The sequence below is a fragment of the Apodemus sylvaticus genome, chromosome 11 (assembly GCF_947179515.1).
Source record: "Apodemus sylvaticus chromosome 11, mApoSyl1.1, whole genome shotgun sequence".
Lineage (NCBI taxonomy): Eukaryota > Metazoa > Chordata > Mammalia > Rodentia > Muridae > Apodemus > Apodemus sylvaticus.
In genome coordinates, this window is record NC_067482.1 from 73,967,879 (window position 1) to 73,987,673 (window position 19,795).

At 52.6% G+C, this 19,795-nt stretch overlaps 1 protein-coding gene across 11 annotated transcripts in view; it reads right to left on the reverse strand.

Annotated features, from left to right (window-relative positions):
• Positions 1-19,795, reverse strand: part of Jakmip1 (janus kinase and microtubule interacting protein 1) — a 118,088-nt gene that overhangs the window by 15,187 nt on the left and 83,106 nt on the right. For all 11 annotated transcript variants that reach the window (XM_052199777.1, XM_052199780.1, XM_052199778.1 and 8 more), the window contains 8 exons: positions 13,066-13,194; positions 11,788-11,916; positions 9,702-9,785; positions 7,623-7,685; positions 6,040-6,138; positions 3,513-3,614; positions 2,938-2,991; positions 2,336-2,401 (listed from right to left, as the gene is read on the reverse strand). In XM_052199777.1, the coding sequence (XP_052055737.1) occupies positions 2,336-2,401; positions 2,938-2,991; positions 3,513-3,614; positions 6,040-6,138; positions 7,623-7,685; positions 9,702-9,785; positions 11,788-11,916; positions 13,066-13,194 (726 nt within the window). The remainder of the gene's footprint in view (positions 1-2,335; positions 2,402-2,937; positions 2,992-3,512; positions 3,615-6,039; positions 6,139-7,622; positions 7,686-9,701; positions 9,786-11,787; positions 11,917-13,065; positions 13,195-19,795) is intronic.

Here is a 19,795-nt window from a genome sequence, read left to right on the forward strand (position 1 = left end):
CTGACCCCTATTCAAGAACGTTTCCTCGGAGCAGGGAGTGGATAAACAGCAGCACCCACAAGGCTTCTCTTTAGTTCACAGACAAATGGCTGAAGCAGTGTCTGGCAGAGCCAAATCTGAGGAGAACCTAGGTGAAGGCCGGAGTTCTGCCTATGTGTGTCAGCCATGGGCTCCTGCTTTCTCCTGCTCTCATGGGGGCACTGAGGGGCTGGCAGACACACAGACAGGATCTCTCCCTAGTGTTTAGGACACAGAGTGAAATGCCAGGCAGGTCGGTTCGGTGGGGTGATGGTGCCCAGAAGCATATGGGTATCAGCTGTCATGAAGCTGGCACGGGTGAGCAGACTATAAGCCAGAGGTAGACAAGGGGGACAAAGCAGAGACTAGCTGATGCCAGGCAGGCCTCCTTCTTCCTCCATAAGAGAAAGCAAGAGGTTAAGGGGCCTGGGGTTCTACAGTACTGGACTTGGCATAGCTGCTGAGACAGGTGTGGTCCTGGGCTGCCTGAAACCTGCTCCCAGTGAGGTCCCCACCTTCCACCACGGCAGCCCTGCTCTGGGGGATACTACAGGGGCTGGAGAGCCAACAACTCCTATTATCCACTATCTTAGCCCACTGTGTTCCAGACACCCCAAGTCATAGACTACTCCTACTCTATGAGATCCCGAGACCCCTGAACAGCAAGTGGTCGAGCCAAGACTCAAGCTAGGAGAGGTCTCTTTGGAAACAAGGGAGCTTGCAAACATGGCCTCTTCCTCATTCTCCAGAGACTCTCTGGAAACTGATCACTGACAGGTTGCGTGAATGCAGGCTACACTGAGATATGTACCTTTAGTCAGCACTTAGGTGATTCTATATGGCCTGTGTTATATAGAATAACACCACATTTGATTTTACTGATGACAACAGTCATATACTGAATCTGCCTAGCACTGTGATAGACAGTTGCTTCTCATGGACCTCCAGCCAGTCAAGTGTGACCAACTGACTTGGATAGATAACAGGCAGACACAGAAAGCTCGGAGTCCCACCCAACCACCACCCTTCCCAACCATGTGACCTGGACAAGGCACTGTCACAGTGTCTCGTCTCAGTGTTTTGTGTCCTTTGCTTGGCTGAGGGCTGGGGGATGAACAGGTGCCTAGGAAAGAAAAGTGTATTTTAAGTGTCCTACTGACGACTGTGGAAGGAATTCAATCTAAATCAAAGGTTGCGTTTCAGAATCTGACTTGTGTAAAAGGAGAAGATTTACAGGAAAGACTCTACAAAAAGCTGCGTGCATCTCAACAGTCTAGATCACTGTAAGAGGCATGAAAGCCAGGACATATTCTTTTTTTAAAAAAAAAAAAAGCCAGATTGTAACATCTTTAATACACAAAGCACATACAGAAAGAACAGTTACAGAAAATGCATATGTGATGGATGGGTGGGTGGGTGGATGGATGGATGGATGGATGAATGGATGGATAGATGGATGGATGGATGGATGGATGGACGGACGGACGGATGGATGGATGGATGGATGGGCGGGCGGGCAAAGGAATGAATAGAAAACCTTCCAAAGAAATGGAATGACACTTCACTAGGAAGAAGAAACTACTGGGCACACTGGAAATCTCACCATGCAGAGTACCCACTCAAACACAGTACAACTATGGCCTCACAGGGTGTGGTGTCTATCAACTGCCCATGTTTTAATTCCTGGTAAAAGTCACATTGTATGTGGAAATAGACCATGTGCCAAAAGCTTCAGGCTATGGCTCCAGGCCCTACTAAAACCCTGACAAGTGGTCTTACTATCTGGCCGGGACTCCTGTCCCAGAATCTATGAGTGGGCTTTCCAGTGCATATAGACATGTGTTGGGAAGTTGTCCCCGAGGGCACACTGGTAAAAAGGAAAGGGTGGGCACTCCCTGGATGCTGAATCACCCCAAGGTGATGAGGCTCTCTGTGGGTACCTGTGTGGCATGGCATTGATGCCATCTGAATACATATTTCTAAGCTACTTCAAATAGCTTAGCAAGCAGGAGAGAGACACCGCATGTTAACTACTCCCAAAGAGAATGGACAGGGAGCCAGTCGATGGAAATAAAGCAAACGCCACAGCTTGCTTCCTTGCAAAGGGCGGTGTGCACTTCCTCCTGAGCTTCAAGGCTTTCTGCAGTGAACATGTGTGGTGCTCCAACTTGAACACGCAAAGACATGCATGTGTACATGCAGACGCAGACTGACCCACACACATGCTCCCAAATCAAGCGACACACCAATGTACAGTTTCTGCTATGGCGCTGGGTGCTGGGACAAGATGTGAGCACAAGGACACTGCCGGGTCTACCTTTTCACACAGGGCAAGCACAGTTCCCGCCTGGATTACTGCCACCTGCTCTTCATTCCTCAAATTCTACAACACAAAAAGGGGCGAGGGTGTTGACACTGGGTTCCAGGTACACGGCAGGCAGACAGTCAGTGCCAAGCCCTTCTGGGGTGCATGCCGACGATCAACCCCCAATCAACAACCAGCTGGGGTCAGCCATCTGAGGTCCATGGCTTCAGTCCCTCGAGATGGAGACACTTCAGAGTGGGCCCCAATACTCGGGGAAATGGCGCCTCATTAAAGACAATCTTTTCAGAAGGTAAAGAAATCACCTTTTGACTTTGGCAGTCTTGAGTATGGGACCTTCCATCTGCATATCCATTAGCCTTTAAGTTTGTTGGTCCTCTGTTCACTCACAGAACAGGCGGTCCCCAGTTCAGAACCCCTCTCTGACAAATACAGACCCGACCACCCACACAGGGACACAGCCACACAAAAGCCTTCTGTAGTACTTCTCAGATCTCTTAAATCAGAGAAAACTTAAAATTAAAACAAAGTCACACAGAACACCCCCCCCCATCAAAACAAGGACACGGAACTGGGAACCGATCGCTCATAGTTACCCCGTTATCGCCAAGGATATCTAAGTTCTTCATAAGTTCAGAGATATTCACACCCTGGAAAAGATGTTCAATGTTCATTCTCGTGTGAGCTGCACATCTGATCCACACCTACTCTAGAGCCACAGCTCACACACCTCCTTCTTGCTCCGAAGCCACAGTGAGACCCAGCCTCTGGCTCTGCACAGGCAGGTGGGGAAGGCGTGGCTATGGTTTGTATACTGAGATTCACTCCAGTCCAGCCCTGCTTTCTAAGCTCACTGGCATCTGAGGACTCCGCCTATGGGATCTGGTGGGGCGCCAGGCCTGTGGCCAACCATCGTCACCATCAGCAAGGCCCTTGTGTGGGCTGGGCACAATACATAAAAGAGACAGTCCACTGCGGGGTTGGGTTTAGAGACTTCCTGTAGGTAGGCAGAAGGGTAACACTTGATCCTTTCACCTAGTTCTCTGTCTCTCAACACAGAAGTCCAGGCTGTCCCTGACTAACTACAATCCCCCTTTACCACCATACCAGGTACTCAGCCCGCCCCTGAATGGCAGGTCGTGGGTCATACCCCGCCCCCCAAGCATGCTACCTTTACTCCTTCCTGGTGACAGAACAGCTGGAGAGCGCTGCTGTTGTTCTCGGGGAAGGTGGTGATTTGGAGGTTAAAGGCTGGCGACCTTCGCTCTCTCTCCTGGGGAAAAGACGCGGTTTAAAGACAGAACTCGACTGTGCTATCCACCACTTGCCATCTTCCCACGTTATCAGCAAAGGAGGAACTACACGGCACACATCCTGCTATGGGACACGTGGTATCTTCCTGCCTTTCAGGGCCAGAGGACTCTTTAGACACTTCACATCTCCCCTACTGCTAGGGAAAAACGGACTGGTTGGGTCTCACAGGTCTCCCTGTTGCAATCGAAACCCCAGAAGTTACAGAAGATAAGGCTTAATCCAACAAGGTATCAGATTCAAGAGAGAACAGAAGCCAGCCACCACGGAGGACAGTGGAGGCAGGGTACTTTGGTTATCCCATGTGATGTCCAGGCTATGTCACAAGGCGCACACCCGTGGAGCTCGGGATGGCGGAGTCTGAGGTCCCCTGCTAGTGAATGGCAGAACTGGCATTCTGACTCTCCTTGCTTTCCATGATAATGGGTGACTTAGCTTGGAGTTTTAAAGTTTGGTTTTTTGTTTCTTTGGTCCACACTAAGACCCGTGACCACTCTCTGCACACACACACACACACACACACTCACTCCACCTCAGATTTATGATCAGATGTCCCAAAAGAGACATCCATCAGCCATCCACCACACGAGCACTTTATGGAAGGAGGAGGCCCAAGGGAGCCTCGTTGCTTAGAGGAATTACAGCATGTCGGCAGAACAGCGCCCTGGTCTCCTGCACATGTTTTACATGGAGCTGGCTTTATGCCCGTGACACTGGCAGATGAGTTATGCCGGTTGGCACCCTCTCAAACACTACATCAGATCAAGCTGCTCTGGGGGAAGGGGTATGCTGAAATTACAGTAACAATAACTTACAGGCCTACGACACCTCTACAGTCATACCAAGAGAAGTGATGGGAATTAGCGTGAACCTGGAAAGCCCGCCTTAACACACTGAGCGAGGCCTGAGGAGAGGCCTGGCCACGGTGAGCTTCCAGGAAGCCTCCAGCTGGCTCACCTCACTTTGCATTGCTCTAAGAGCCAAGATGGATGCAGTCATTTACTTCCCTACACACCTGCCACCAGAGGTACTCAATCAGTGGGCTTGTCACAGAAAAGGGGGTCGGAGCGGCCCAGGTTTTGTACAACCAAAGTCATAAACCTGCTTCCCGGTAGCTCCGAAGGCCGTTGGAAAGCTCTAGCAAAGCACGTGATTTCTGGAATTCCCAGTAGAAAGGGTCAGAGAGAGGGATTTGTGGAAGGCATTCTCACAGGGGTGGGGTACTAGGCATGACCTCATGACCTCTAGCTTCTGATGGATGAATAAAGGCTGGAGCTGAGGCACAGGGACAATGGAAGTTGAAAGCCACCTGGCCTGTCCTTGCCAGGAGGACAAGGCTTGGGCCACAGAAGGAGGGAAACCAGAGATGCCACAGATGAGAGGAGGCGCCCACGTGGATGGAGGGGAGCCACACATGCAGAGGGGTCAGCTGGGGAAGCGCCACAGTGTCCCGGGAGCCTCGTGGAGGCTCGCCGCAAACGCAGAGATGTTTAGGATGCTGATGATGATTAAACAGAAGCAGAATGGGAGGAAGGAGGGCCGTGAGAGCAGAGCAATACTGTAACACACCTGACGCGGGGTTTTGACTGGAAGCAACACATTCCTCAGTGTCCCCTCAGAGTCCTACTCACTGCCCTGTGGAGTTCCCAGAGGGACAAGGTTTCTACGCGTGCAGTGTCTGGGAGTTTTCAGCTGCAGCTTAAATCACATATAATTTAAGTTCAAATGCCTGCAGAGCATTTGTATTTACTGGCCAGGTTGTATTTACTGGCCAGAAGGGTCTGAGTGGAAGTAGCCGGTTAACACCTGTGTAAATACATCCTCCTGCCTGCCTCCACTTACCTTGTATTTGCTTTGGCAGGCAGAAAATGGGCCCACCCTGCAGTTAAAAACAGCAGGGATCAAGAGGCGGCTGGGGCAGACCCTGCTATCTCGGAAGAGGCCTGCTGCATGCAAGATCAAAGGTGTGTTATCCATTGCAACAGTGCTGCTGTCTGGGGTTGCAGAAGGCACACCCAGTGGCTGCATGCAGGATAGTAGTTATGGAAATGAAACACAAATAAAAAAGGCAAAATATTGCAAAAACAACTTATTTTATTAAGTGCAAAACAAGCGGTAGGCAATAAATAGATTGCTCTGGTACAGGTCCACAGACGTCTCGAGCATCCTCCCCAGGACACGTTAAGGCAGTGAAGTTATCCCGAACATACAGATTTTTTTTTGAAAAAGAGGAAGAAGAGAAGAAGGGAGGAAGGGCGGAGAGCAACGGTAACCCGTCCCTTCACACATGCTTGGAATTGGCAGAGGGGGCTTTACACGAATTTCAGTTTGGGCTCAAAGAGAATGTCTGCTCCGTTTGAGAGCTTACAAGAGATAGAGTCTCTTACTTCGAGTTCTAGCACTCTGAATTCTAACAGCTCGTTCTGGTCCTTGGCGTCTTGCATTTCGCTCTTTAGCTGGTTTTCCTCCATCTCCAGCCTGTAAATCTGGGGCAAAGACACCTTTCCATTAATGGCCTCCGTGGTTGCCCCCACTCCCCGGGGATCCCACAACTACAATCCAACATCAGTGGGCAGTCTGACAGAAACGGGGAACTGGGCGACAAGAGAAGGGCAGAGCTGGCCCCATGCCCATCGGCTCCTGAGCCTGGAGTGAGCGACAGTTGCAGGGCTGGTTTGCCTCCACAGCACTAAGCCTAGACCTAAAGACTAGAAACTCCTTATATTTTTACTGAACGAATGAGTGGTAAGAACCTGAGGCCCGGGGCTACTGTGTTCCTCCCTGAGGTCAGTGTAAGGGAAGCAAGAATGCAGTGTGGGTGGTTCTGCTCCAGAGCCCTCCAGGCCCCAGGATAAGCTGTGGACCCTGCTATAGTAGGTACTGTGGGCGCTCAGGTCTCCAACACACCAAAGGGCTTTTAAGAGAACACTAATTCCCCTAAGAGCACAGAACAGCCTGTGAAAAGCTTAGGGATGCAGAGCAAACTGCTCTGACCCACAGTTTCCACCCAAGGAGGAAAACATTAGTGCCTACAACCTAGCGGCAGAAGAGAGGCGCCACCAAGACAGTGTGTGTGGGTGAGAGTGTCAGGTGGTGGCTACTCTCTCTCCTCCTACCAGGCAATCTCAGCCTCAGGAGGTACTGGGAAACACCGAGCTTCTTGTACAGTCTTTCGGACTGAGGCAAGAGCCACTGAAGTCTTCCTGACACACAGGGCCCACCAGGCAGCCAAGACCAGCCACACCTCGATGTGTGAAGGAAGATAGGGCCGGGGCAGGCGAAACAGCAGAGCTGGGCCAGATCCAGGCTGCCTTCCTGGGAGATGCACTTTGCAGGTTCAGGCCTGGGCTTTCAGGATGCTGAAGACCCAGGGCCCAGCCTGGATTCTCTTCTGCTGGCCTGGAGTGTGCACAGGGCGTGAGTCTACTGGTCACACAGCTCAGATATACTGGGACTCAGGAGACGGTGAGTAGGAAGGACTGCAGATAGGCACAGGGGAGGGAGGCTCAAACTGCTCTAAACGGGCACTGGGATCGTGGTGGCACAACATGGCGTCTACCCTAACAATAACCTCAATGTCAAAGCACACGCAAACCAACTCCCTCCGCGCTTCAGGGAGGCCTACGGTGAGAGGGCAAAGCATACAGGCTCCAGGACAAGAGCTGACCCAGCTGAGTGAACCTGAGGGCCGGCCTTGGGCTCTCTCCACCTCAGGTGTCCCCATGAGGAGCAGGAAGGCTCCCAAATCAACAGCAAAGGGAGATGGCACCCTTTTCTGCTTTTTTTAGAGGCACCCTAAAGGTTCTAAGACCTAAAGGTTATGTCCCAGAGGACAGACCCTGAGTCCAGTGGGAAAGACCGCTCTTCTATGGGAACTACTGAGTCGTGTGATGTACTGAGGGCTTGGGGCAGGTTGGTGGCCTCTGTGGTTCAGGTCATGACCCGGCCTGAGGCTCTGGCCTGAGCATACCTTCTCCAGCAGGTCCTGGTTTGTCCTCATGAGTACCTGCTTCTCTTCCACCCACGCAGCATCCTGCAGGAAACACACGGGATTTATTCACTGGTTCCAGTGCTGACCGAGCTACCAACTCCCAGATATGGACAGCTGTTGTGTGACTTCCTCGCCCTCTAACCCTTCACCGTCAGGTAAGAACATCAGCATACTTGTGGCGTGCTTCCCTGCCTCGCTCCCCATTGGTTCGAGGTCCCCTGGGTCATCGCAGGACACTGCTCTGTGGTGGCTGAGTGCATACCCTACAGGGCTTTCCACCTCCCCACTGGGTCTTTGCTCAGCCCCACCCACTCGCAGTCTGTTAGCACGACTTCTGTCCTGACACCTGACATCCTCAGGGCCGGGCCGGAGCCCCAAACACTGGCTCTCTCCCTCACCAGCACAGGAGGAGCCTGGCTGAAGGAGGAAGATACAGAAGCCAAGGAAGCCTTCTCCACCTCCTCCTCCTCCTCCTGGTGCTGCCCACCTAGATTCAGAATGGTCCACTTCCCCCTCCCTGACCCCCATCCCCACTCCACAGGAGATAGGCTAGTCTCACCCAGTGCTGCAATTCCACAATGCTTAGCCAAGGCGAACCTAGGCTCTGACCAACAGATGTGGAACACCCAGAGGATATTTGAAGGTCACCTCCGGGGCCTTCTACCTGACACCCCCCCCCATGCCTCGGCTGCACACATTTGCAAACATGCTCTTTGCATGTATGTTCATGTAAGCTGCGAGTCCCTGAGAAAATAATGCTGTGTCCATCCACCTTCCTGTCTGGTGGACTAGTCACAAGGGTGGCTGCGACCTTTGCTCCATATCCATGTGTACAGCTTGGCAATGCAGCTCATTTTACAAAGGGATGGCGTCTGTTACTCCAACCTTGAAGCTGGGCGTGGCTGTGATGTGTTTTGCCTACTCAAGTACTAATAAATGTGAAGTGGGCAGGGAGGCCTGGTTAGTGTGTGTAGTGTTTGAGGGAAGGGGGTGCCTTATGCCAGACGACCGGATTAAAAAGCCAGAATATCTTTTTGAGGAGGGGTGACCAGACCATAAGTGGCACCCGAGCTCAGCTAAGGTCTCCTAGCCCCACGTGACCTGCCTGACTACTGAAGCTTCAGGGTGACCCCAGACAAGACCAGCAGAACAACCATTTGCAGAGCCTAGCCTGGCACCAATCCACAGATCTCAGAGCAAATCAAACCCTACTATTTAAACAACTAAGTTTGGGGGCAGTTTGTTACACCACACACACACACACACACACACACACACACACACACACAGAGGGAGGAGGAGGGAAAGGGAAAGTGGGAGGAGAGAGAGAGAGAGAGAGAGAGAGAGAGAGAGAGAGAGAGAGTTGAGACCTCTCCCTGTCCCCTTAGTCCCTGACTGAGGTCAGGAGCAAGGACCTACAGACACCATGCCTGTGCCCGTGCCTCAGTCTTATAGGCCAGGCCCATGGGGCCATGTGACTACTTTGTGCCAGCAAGCTATGCTGAGGCAGTGAGAGCCACCTCAACTTGCTGACTGCTGACAGGAAATGAATTCTAAGATGGCACCTCTAGGGAACCATGCCGATGATCCTCTGCTTACAGCAGGCACCAAGAAAGGCCTAAGGGCTGTCTCCCTCCGCCTGCTGTCCGCTGGGCCTGGACTAATCAAATCAGAGAGGGGAGTCCAGACTCCTAAGGCACAGTCAGCCTCGGCCTGTTGCGATGGGCCTTGCCAACTGGTCCACAGCAACTCCATTACACACAGGCAATTAAAACCTCGACAGAGAACAGCAGCTTTTCTTCAGGCTCCAGCTCCAATCGAAAGAGCTTCTGGCCACGTCTCTGCTCTAAGAGTTACCTGCTGTTTCCCTGAATTTGGCAACCAAAGAAAAGCCAGGCAAGCTTTCAGGGCACGCGCTGACTGTGGCAATACCTGGGGTCACAGTGACTCCTCCACAGAACCTCCCCCTTACCCTAGGCACACCAGAGACACCATCAGACCCCAGGACACTGTGGGGACAGAGCCGTGAGGATCAGAGTGTGTGGCCTTCCTGCTTACCTGTCCCTTCTCAACCAGCAGCTTCTCTAAGTCCTCGATTTTGGCCTGGCACCTCAGCAGGTCGGCCTGAAGCTGCTCCCGAGTCTGGAAGGAAAAAAGACCAGGAAGTGAGCAAGGCTCTGAAGTCACTTGCAGAGGCGACACAGAGGTAAAGACTCAGGCTGCCAACCAGAGAGTGCCTGCACGCCGCGAGAGTTTAGGGGTAAGGAGGGTCGTGTTGCACGCATGCTCACATCAGAACCACCTGAGGGCTCTGAAGTTCATGAAGTCCGTCCTGAAGTGGGAACTAAGGGGTCATGGCGGGGGAACTCTCCCAGTAAAAGACAATCAAAGGGCAGCCTGGAGGAGGAGCCACCCTCTTCTGGGATGAACTAGCCCAAACTGGATGCCTCGGGTCCCAAAGTCAGCTCCGAAAGGTCAGTGCTTTCTCCTTCAGCATCATCCAGCTGCTGACAGCGCATCCTACTTGCTTGGTGGTCTAGTGGGGCTCTCTGTCACCTACAGCAAAGACCAAAACCTAATACCTCATAAACCAGGCAAGTCATGTATGTTAGGGAAGTCACTGGTCGGCTGACCCTACAGCAAGAGGAAGCAGGCAGGGACCAGCGTAAGGCACGCACCCTGGTCCTGGGAGGCACGGCTACTTGGCTACAGCCACACACTGACCCGGCGAATGGGAAGACACAGAGGTGACCTGCTTTCCAGAAGTCGGGAATCCAAGCTGTGTTGGTGTGTTGTCAGAGGCCTGAAATCCTGGCCCTCAGTGCATCAGCAGTTAAATGCCATCTGGGAAGTGGGAAAATCTACCTCTTTTCCTTTTCAAGTAATGAAACAAGGTCTCGTGCTGTAGCCCAGGCTAGCCTAGCACTCACTATGTTGCCCCAGCTGCCTCCTGCTATAGCCTCCAAGTGCTGGGATTACAGGTATAGGCCACCATGTCCCACCATGCATTTCCCTGTGAAATCAACATTAACTGAGCAAGTGGATGGCGTTAAAAGACAAAAAGAAATGAAGCACAGATAAAGCCTAGATGCTTACCTGCTGTGTCTCAGAAAAGAGAGACTCATCTTTCATTGTGGCAGAAATGGCTACATTGCCCTTGGGATCTTGTTCCCTGTGTGTCTGCCAGCCCCCACCCCACCCCCATCTCCAAGGCTGCTACCCTCCTGAGCCCTAAGTGCCAAGCTCATTCTGGAGATGGTTGCTGGTGCCCGTGCCTTCCATATCCCTGAGACCTACAAACCACGGAGGTATGTGTGCTTTGGGATATCCAAGCCCTCCTGCATGGCTCCCAGGACTGTTTCCAGAGCATTCTGAGCCAGGGTGGCATGGTCCCAGATCCCAGTTATACTGGGGACCATCTGGGCTTCTTCAGGCAAGCTGCTGCTTTCCTGAGCCTCTGTTCCTTCTTCGGGACATGGGATAAATTCATCCTGGCTCACAGGACTATGGGAGTAAGACAGGGAACATGGGACAGCAGTAGACCAGTATGGTCTCTCTGGTGTCTCTGGCTCTCTATAGACTCAAGGTGGGAGAAGGGTTAGTGGAGGGAAGTTTCTAGGAAAGTGCATCCATCCCAGAACCACAATATATCCCCTGAACCTGTAGTGCCTGTGTCTTGGGTACCCCAAGAACCTGTAAATGTGTTTCTTGAAGACACTGTGGGTGAGGGTGTGAGCCTTGGCTCTCTAAGGAGAAGGATAGGTCTGAAGCTGGAAAGGCTGGCTGAATCTATAACTTCATCACTCCCTTAAATTCCATTCTATTTTAATTTAGTGTGTGTGTGTGTGTGTGTGTGTGTGTGTGCGTGCATATGTGGAGTTCATAGGGCAACTTGCAAGAATCAGTTCTTTTTCTACCACGTGGGCTCGGTAGATGGAACTCAGACCATCGGGCTTGGCAGCAAGTCCCCCAGCTGTCTGTCCGTCTATCTGCCCCCACCCCTTCCACTCTGAATGTCTTCTCTCTTGCAAACAGCAGCAGACAAAGCAGAGGGTATAGTTTCATCTCCATCAGTTTCAAGATTCCAGGTCCCTTCCCGGTGCCCAGTCTCTGTCCCTCCCTATCAACGAGGGGACACACTTACCCGGGCCTCCCTCTCAGCATCCAGCGTCCCCCCAACCTGCTCCTGAAGCAGGGCATATGCCCTCTGCAGAGCCTGGTACTCCCTGGTCAGCTGGCAGAACCTCAGGTCGGCCTCTTCTCTGGTTGTGGTCTTAACCAAACAACAACAAAACAAGCAAACAAGTCAATTCATGACTTCACGGGACTTCAAGGGACAGCGTCAAAACACGAGCAAATGCCCGCATCTCTCCTGCGAGTCTACAAATGCCCAGTGAGCTTGTCATACCAGGAAGTAACAGGAAGGACCTGGAGTAAAGGCTGCTGGGAGAAAATGCCTTCCCCACTTCTGCACCCCACCCCTCACTCACAAGCCTCCTGGGAACCAGCCTGACTTGACCCTGAGAAGGGTGTCCCTCTGGCCACATGTCTGGGGGTTTCTGCTCTGCATGTGACTGGAAAGCACCCGTGTATGAAGCCCCCGTGTGGTCATGAGAGGACAGTGCAGGGTGACTAATGTAGGAAGTCACTGTTGCAGGTATCATGACAAGTTTGTAAAAAGCAGAGATAATTACTATCGGACCAAATTTTAGCCAGATGCTCAGACAGGACGCAGCACCCGTGGCATGTCCCACATGGTAGGCCCCTCCATAAGCACCTGGATTCAAGGCGAGCAGGGTGACTCAGAGGAAGGGTCCTATCTTCCTAAGGGTCGTGATGTCATTCATGGTAAAGTTTAATGGGTCCGTGAAGGTGGCTGCTCAAGAGCCAGGACAAGGAGACACAGGATGGAAATTCCTAGGCCTTTCCAGAAACGTCCATGTGGCTTCTCAACAGGGCACAGGTGACACCAGGAAGCTCACCTGCCACAACCAGGGCCAGCGCGCCCCTTCTCACCCAGGCTCAGGAGACAGCCACTGAGGGGTGCATGAAGGACAGACAGAGGAAGCCTGGTGTGGGCCACAGCACCGGGGACAAGTCTATATTAAAGAATGCCTGGAATTTAGGAAAGTCACCCAGTTGCGACCACTTCTGTCACCTGTGTGTTGGGGATAAGAAACAAGACATGTAATTTTTACCTGCAATTGTGAGCACCAGGGTGAGGATCTGGATGTTTCCCTAGCAGCCTTTAGTCTCCCGGGAGACCGGCTCTGAGGAAGGTGCTCACTGGGTCCTCTCTAGGCAGGAAGGACCAGCTTTCCTTGTTCTGAGGCTCTAAGGCATGGCAGGATTGACCCCAGAGAGGGAGCAGCCCTGGCCAACACAACGGCGTGAAGTCCCTAACATACTGCAGCATGCTTACCTCATCTAAGTCCTCTTCAGGCGTGGCTGGGGTCCGGTCTGTCCTGTCTGTGTTGTAGGATGTCTCTGACAAGGTTTCGGAGTCCACAGACTCCTCATCAAATCCAAAAAATGTCTCCACAACATGCTTCTGTGAGAGGCAAGGAGCATGACATCAGAAATGGATGCCTCCCAGGGGGCAGGGAGGCTGAGGCAGGGCCGACATAGCCGTGGCCCCATCTCCAGCTGGCTCGGGACAGAGCCGAGCCACAAAGTCAGCTGAAGGTGTGGCTACTGTAACAATGCTGTTAGGTGGGAGGAGGGCTCCTAGGCAGAGAGGGCTATGCAACTCCTGAGTTGGCCTTAAATGCCGGGTCCCTCTGAGCCCCAGGTACCTCCTGGCCGTGGATGAGCTGCCACCCTTCCAGTCCCAGCACCCTGAGCATTCTACAGGCTGAGTGGGATGCCTGGCCCCAGAGAAGGAGCCATGTACTACATGGGAGGCCAGGAGGAGGAGATGTGATCAGGAGACCCAGAATCCCGACCGCGGGCCTACGCTGGAGCAGCAGCCGCATGGCCTGTGTCTTCCCCAGAAATTCTGCCCAAGAGGTGATTTTTCTTAGCTTTGGATGGCAAAACATTCAGAACACTGACATAGTTAGAAAGAATAGCATTAAGGGCTCCACTCATTCATTTGTCCAATCATTTATTCACTCCTTGAGTAAACACGGGCTGAGCGCCTTCAGTGAGCCAGACAAGGTTCAGCCTGGAGACACCCTGATTAAAGCCAGGTGGGGTACCTGCTAGGGAGCACCAGCCCCAGAGGGAGGACTCCCTCCACCCACCGTCCATCCCCACACGTGCCCCTCTTCCTGGCTTGAGGCACACTGCTCTTCATTCTCTTCCTAAACACCCCCCTTCTGAGAGACTGCCCTGCCTTCACAATCAGAGTGCTTTCTAGGACCGTGAGAGAACAGTAGCCTCACTGCAGTGATCAGCTCTGGGCTCCCAAGGAACCCCCAGAGTCACACACCTCTCCTCAGCCCCAGAGGAGGCAAGGGTGTGCCACACACCCAAGCCACTGTGGCAGCAAGCACACATGTGCAGATTCGAGAACATGGAGGCTGAGGTCACCCGTAACAGCACCATGAGGAAGCCCCTTTGACATTACAGGGAAAGGGCAGGGAGGGATTTCTGGGTCACTTTGTGCAGTTAGGGTTCCTACAAGGCTCCTGTAAGCACTCCCCACCAGAATGTTCCTTACATGGTTTGGGGTTTGCTCGTGACCTCTTTGAAGGTTCACATGGCCAGTGTGCTGGGAATCCACCTGCCTCCATGCCCAGGTGAGCTAGCCTGGAGGACAGTGACACCAGGTTAGGTTTCATGCAGTCCAAGTGGCCTTCAGCATCTCCTCTCCCCTCAGATAGGAGGCCCCACCCCGGCAGGCATTGGAGACTCCAGGAAGCAGTGGAGTCTACAGCAGCAGCTCACTCTGATTCCCACCCCTGTTGCCTTGAGCTGCTGCCCGGCCAACCTTATTTTTCATAAACACTGCTAATTGCCTGGCCTCTGGGGGCAAATCTGCGTGTTGGCTCTACTACCTGGTGGCCTGAGGTACTGACATCTTTGCTCCTCCTCCTACCAAGAGGGCCCCAGGGAGATTCTAAAATGGCACACTTCCTGCCAGGAGCCAAACTGACCTTACTTTATGTTTAGAGTTCATTTTAAAGATAGGCTTAGGTTTTGACTTCTCCTCAGCTACAGACCTTGGAGAGATTGGATGGTCAATGGTCACTGTGCCCTCCCAGAAGAAGAAAACATCTTGCAGCTGCCAGAGATTCACCTTGGCGGAATGCCCGGGCTACATGAAGAATCTGACTTGCTCACTTCTTCCCCTGCCTGTATAAGTTCCCTGAGAAAATACACTTTTGGAGGCCTTGAACAGTGAATTAGTCTTGGCCTCGTTCTTCAAGTCTCCTGTCTCTGTTTCTCTGCCCTTCTCTTCTAGGGTTCCCTGTCAAAAACCCCTGAGGGCCGGGGCAACTGGCAGATAAAGAGTTGGACTACGGCCATCAGCTGTTAGCATTCTGGATGCTTCTGGAGCTAACAGCCCTGGTCAATTGCCTAGGCTAATCTGCTCTTGAAGAGCACGGTGGCGTCCAATGAAGCGCTCGATGACAGAGCCTAATCGCAAGGTTTCAATTGTTCAAGTCCCCAACTGAACAGGCCAGGGTCAGGCCCGGGTAGAGCCTCACAGTAGACCTGGCCCTAGACACCGGGGTTGCAGGAAGCCATGCTACACCAGGGGAAGCCAGAAGCTACCTACAGGGAGGAAGCCAGCACAAACCAATGGTCCCAGTGAAATCCTGCCATACTGGAAGGGAGTCATCACTATGTACAGTCCACCCACTGCCACAGCGGCCGGAAGCCAGCTGGGCTCCAGTGCCCACTGCCCAGCTCTCGGGACACGTGGGTGGGCCAGTCCGCCCCCTTAGAGGCTCCTTTTTGCTTTATTTTCCTTTTAAAATAATGTCTCGTGCAGTCCAAACTTGCCTTAAACTCTATCCCTCGTGCACCCGCCTCCCAGATGGCAGGATCACAGGCGTGTGCCTGTGTGTCTGGAACAGCTCCTTTGTCTAGGTGACGAGATGACACAGAAGCTGACAGAGCCATACAGGAAAGGCACCGGGGCCCTTAAAGTGAACACAGTGCCTGTCTCCTTGAAGATTGGGAAGCTGCTTCCTCCATGCCCTGAGGGGCCATACTTACTTCTGGAGGGGGGGAGGGCCAGCAGGAGATGTTGCCCTCTGCCTGCTGCCAAGTGGCCTGTGTCCCTTGATTCTAAACTTCCTGGATTGGACAGAAAAGTTCCCACAATTCCCAGGTACCAAGTGCGCTGACTATGAGAAGGGTTTGCCCCTCTATACATCCACCCTCCTTACAACATAGGTCGGTCTAGCCAGGGTCATTTTTACAAAGAAATCCAAAGTTTTAAACATAGTTTGGGGGCTGAGGGTGTGGTTCAGTTGGCAGAGTGCCTATCTAGTACACATGTAGCTCTGAGACGGATCTCCGGCATGGTGTACACCAAGTGTGGTATGCATGGCTGTGGGGTGCAGGGCTGACAGCCGTGAGTCACTGGACACACAGACAGTCAGAAATTCAAGGTCAAAGGTCATCCTGGGACACATGGTTAAGTTTAAAGCTAGTTACAGTGAGCTACATGAGACTTTGTGCCCGTGTGTGTGTGTGTGTGTGTGTGTGTGTGTGTGTAATTGTAATTTTCACCAAAATGCTTTTAGAGCAAATGTTTCTTCTCCACATACACACGAGCTCATGCTTAATATACAAGAGGACACATAATACATACACACACATACAGAGAGAGAGAGAGACAGAGAGACAGAGAGAGAGAGAGACAGAGACAGAGAGACAGAGAGACAGAGAGATGAGAGAGAGACAGAGACAGAGAGACAGAGAGAGAGACAGAGAGAGATGAGAGATATATGAAAGAGAGACTAACCATCTTCACTAGACTCAGCACACATACACACACATACACACACACACAAACAGAGAGAGAGAGACAGAGAGAGACAGAGACAGAGAGACAGAGACAGAGAGAGATGAGAGATATATGAAAGAGAGACTAACCATCTTCACTAGACTCAGCACACATACACACACACACACACACACAGAGAGAGACAGAGACAGAGACAGAGAGACAGAGACAGGGACAGAGAGACAGAAAGAGAGAATGTGTGTAAGCATCTTTACTGGACTCAGCACACACACACACACACACACCTCTCTACTGGACCCAGCATCTCACCGGCTCTTCTCTTCACCTTCCCAGCATCCAGCCAGAACTGCCCAGAAGATCTAGGGCCTTCCGATGGCAGCCCAGAGCCGCCCAGACAGAGCCTCCCGTCCCAGGTAGCTGCGTACCTTCATGCTTATAGGTCATCTCCTGGCAGCCAGAGAAGTACAGGCACACGAGGGCGCAGAGGCAGAGGAAGAAGGAGAAATAGAGCACGAAGAGGATGTACTCCATGTTGGGGTACTGCAGGAGCTAGCCTGTGCTGGCCTCCATGTCGGGAGTGTTACAGGAGCTAGCCTGTGCTGGCCGGACAGGCTGTCCCCAGCTTCTCTCTAGCCCCAGAAAAAAAGGCACACCTGCCCCTCACAGCTTCCTGAAGAGTGTCAGTGGCAGGAGCCAGAGGACAGGGATGCCCCAAAGGCGCCCCCTTGGCAACAGCAATGGCACCTTGGGCCAGCTCCCAGATGCCGGTGACAGAGCTATCAAATGGAGAGGAGCCAGTTTCCAGGCCAGCCCCAGGTATCTGTCATAGAGCACAGCTTCTAAACCAGCATGTCCTCTGGGGACTTCCCTCCTAGGACCAATCTCCAGAACTGTTGTCAACAGTCCCAGGTCCCTGGATAGTTGCAAAGCCCTTGGGCACAGCAGTAGCAACGGTATCATCATGATGAGAGCCTTCTGCTTCAGGGCCAGAGTCACAAAGGGCTTGTCCCTTCCCTCACCTGCCTGGGACATCCCCAAACTAATGCACCCATAGGTGTCCTGGCACACTCAGCCCCTGTTGTCCCCAAAGTGTGTCTCTCAGAGTTTATTTTCCTTAGCTCGTATACAACCTGCAACAAAGCACTACAGAGAGTCAGGGAGAGCTATGATTCCTGAGCTATAGGGAGGTCAATGGTCCGTCATCCAGGCAGAGGTTGGGGGCTGGATTTAGGCATGCAGCCCTTAGAGAAGTGCCACTAGGAAGTCTCTCCCCTCATCTTTCCCCGCAAGGGCCAAGGGCCAGCCTTGCCTTCACGTTGGGCATGAAATCCTACAGCTTCATGCAGTCACTGCTCTGAATCGCTAGGCTTGTAGGGTGCTAGCTGTGCCTCAGGGACACAGAGGACAGGATGAAGCCACACCAGCTCTCCAGGCAACAGTTGGCAAAGGACTGATCAGGAATGGGTTCTGTTGCAAACAAACTAGGGATATAATCACTTTTAGCTTCTCAGAAGCAAAGGAAAAAAATCACACTGAAAACCAGTAGGATGTCCTAGGCAGGAAGCCACTCCACAGCGGTGTCTGCTCCAGAAATGTCCGTTTCTCTGGTCTCACCCTCCATGAGCAGCAGGCCTAGCCGCGAGACACTGGTTTAGGTTTGTAGGATTCCTAGGTATGATGTCAGAGAGGACTCGGGAACAATGAGGCAGAAGGGTGTGCCGGACACCAGGCATGAACTGCTTACTGCCAGCAGTAAGCCATGGTCCCTAGAGAAGAGGGGACTCAGACACGCGGCCCAGCAGGCTCTGCAGCCTTTCTGGGTAGACACCACTGTAGGACACTAACACTGGCTCAAAGGCTATGCTGTGGATTGGGGCGACCTGAGCATCCACGTTTAGTCACTACGTTTAGTCAGGCCACAACAACCTAGCTAGACTCAGCTAGCAACCTAACACAGCCTTGAACTGCCTGAGGGAACCTCAATGAAAGGACTGCCTTGGGAGTGGGGGCCTGCAGGAGAGGTGGCTCAGTGGTTAGGGAGCACTGACTGTTCTTCCAGAGGACCCAGGTTCGATTCCCAGTACCCCCATGGCTGCTCACAAGTATTTATAACTTCAATATCTGACACCCTCACCCCCACACACAATCAGGCAAAGCACCAATGCACATAAAAGTAAATACATTTTGTTAAGAAGAAGAAGAAGAAGAAGAAGAGGAGGAGGAGGAGGAGGAAGAAGAAGAGGAGGAGGAGGAGGAGGAGGAACAACAACAACAACAACCACAACAACTGCCTTGACAGGACTGCCCTGTAGCCATGTCTGTGGGAGGGGCCCAGGCCACTATGGACGCTGCCATCCCTGAGCAGGTCCTGTGCTGTGGAAGGCCAGCCAGTAACTAACAGTCCCCCATGGTCTCGGCTTCAGTTTCTGCTCAGACTCCTGTCTGAGTTCCTCTGCCCTGACCACCCTCGATGACGGACTGCAGTAAGACCCTTCCTCCCACAGTCATGCTGTCCACGACAGCAATGGAGTGCAAACTAGAACATGCAGAAAGGCTGCTGTTCATAGACAAAGGGAAGGGAGGAAGCACTATCATTTCTTGATCGCCCTAACATGGCCATGCACAGAACGAGGACTCCATTATGATTTCCTAAGCTGAAGGTGATTTCGTTTTGAGAACCGGGAAGCAGGTTCTAGGAGCTTATTCCCTTGTCTCGGGCCTTAGAGCTTGTGCTGGGGCTGACTCCTCAATGCTCCAGGTCTTCTCAGCAACAACCGAGATCCCCAACAGCCATGTGCCCAGAGCTCTGCTAGGGTTCAAGTCATGTGGCTATGGAACAGCAGCTGGGCTGACAGCCTGCAGCCCAGTTCAGTGCCCCATACTGAGGGGCCCCCATACTGGCCCCTTACTACCAGACCCCTGTAAGAGAAAGGCCCCTAGACTCCAGGACAGGGCCCAAGGAATCATGTAGGGTGGTGCCCTCTGCATCTCTGATGAGGATCTAATATGTTAGCCTGGCCTACGCTAGCAGAGACACAGAGAGTCAGCACAGCCCTGCTCCAGAGGGAATCGCACAGCAGGAGAAGGGAAGCCCAGGGCGACACTAAGACAGTCCTTAGGACTGTGGAGGCCACTCAACTATGAGGGCCACCACTGGGGACACTGCCCTGTCTCCATCACCTGCACATTAGATGATGTGGTGCCCTGCTTCCTAGGGTGTGACGGT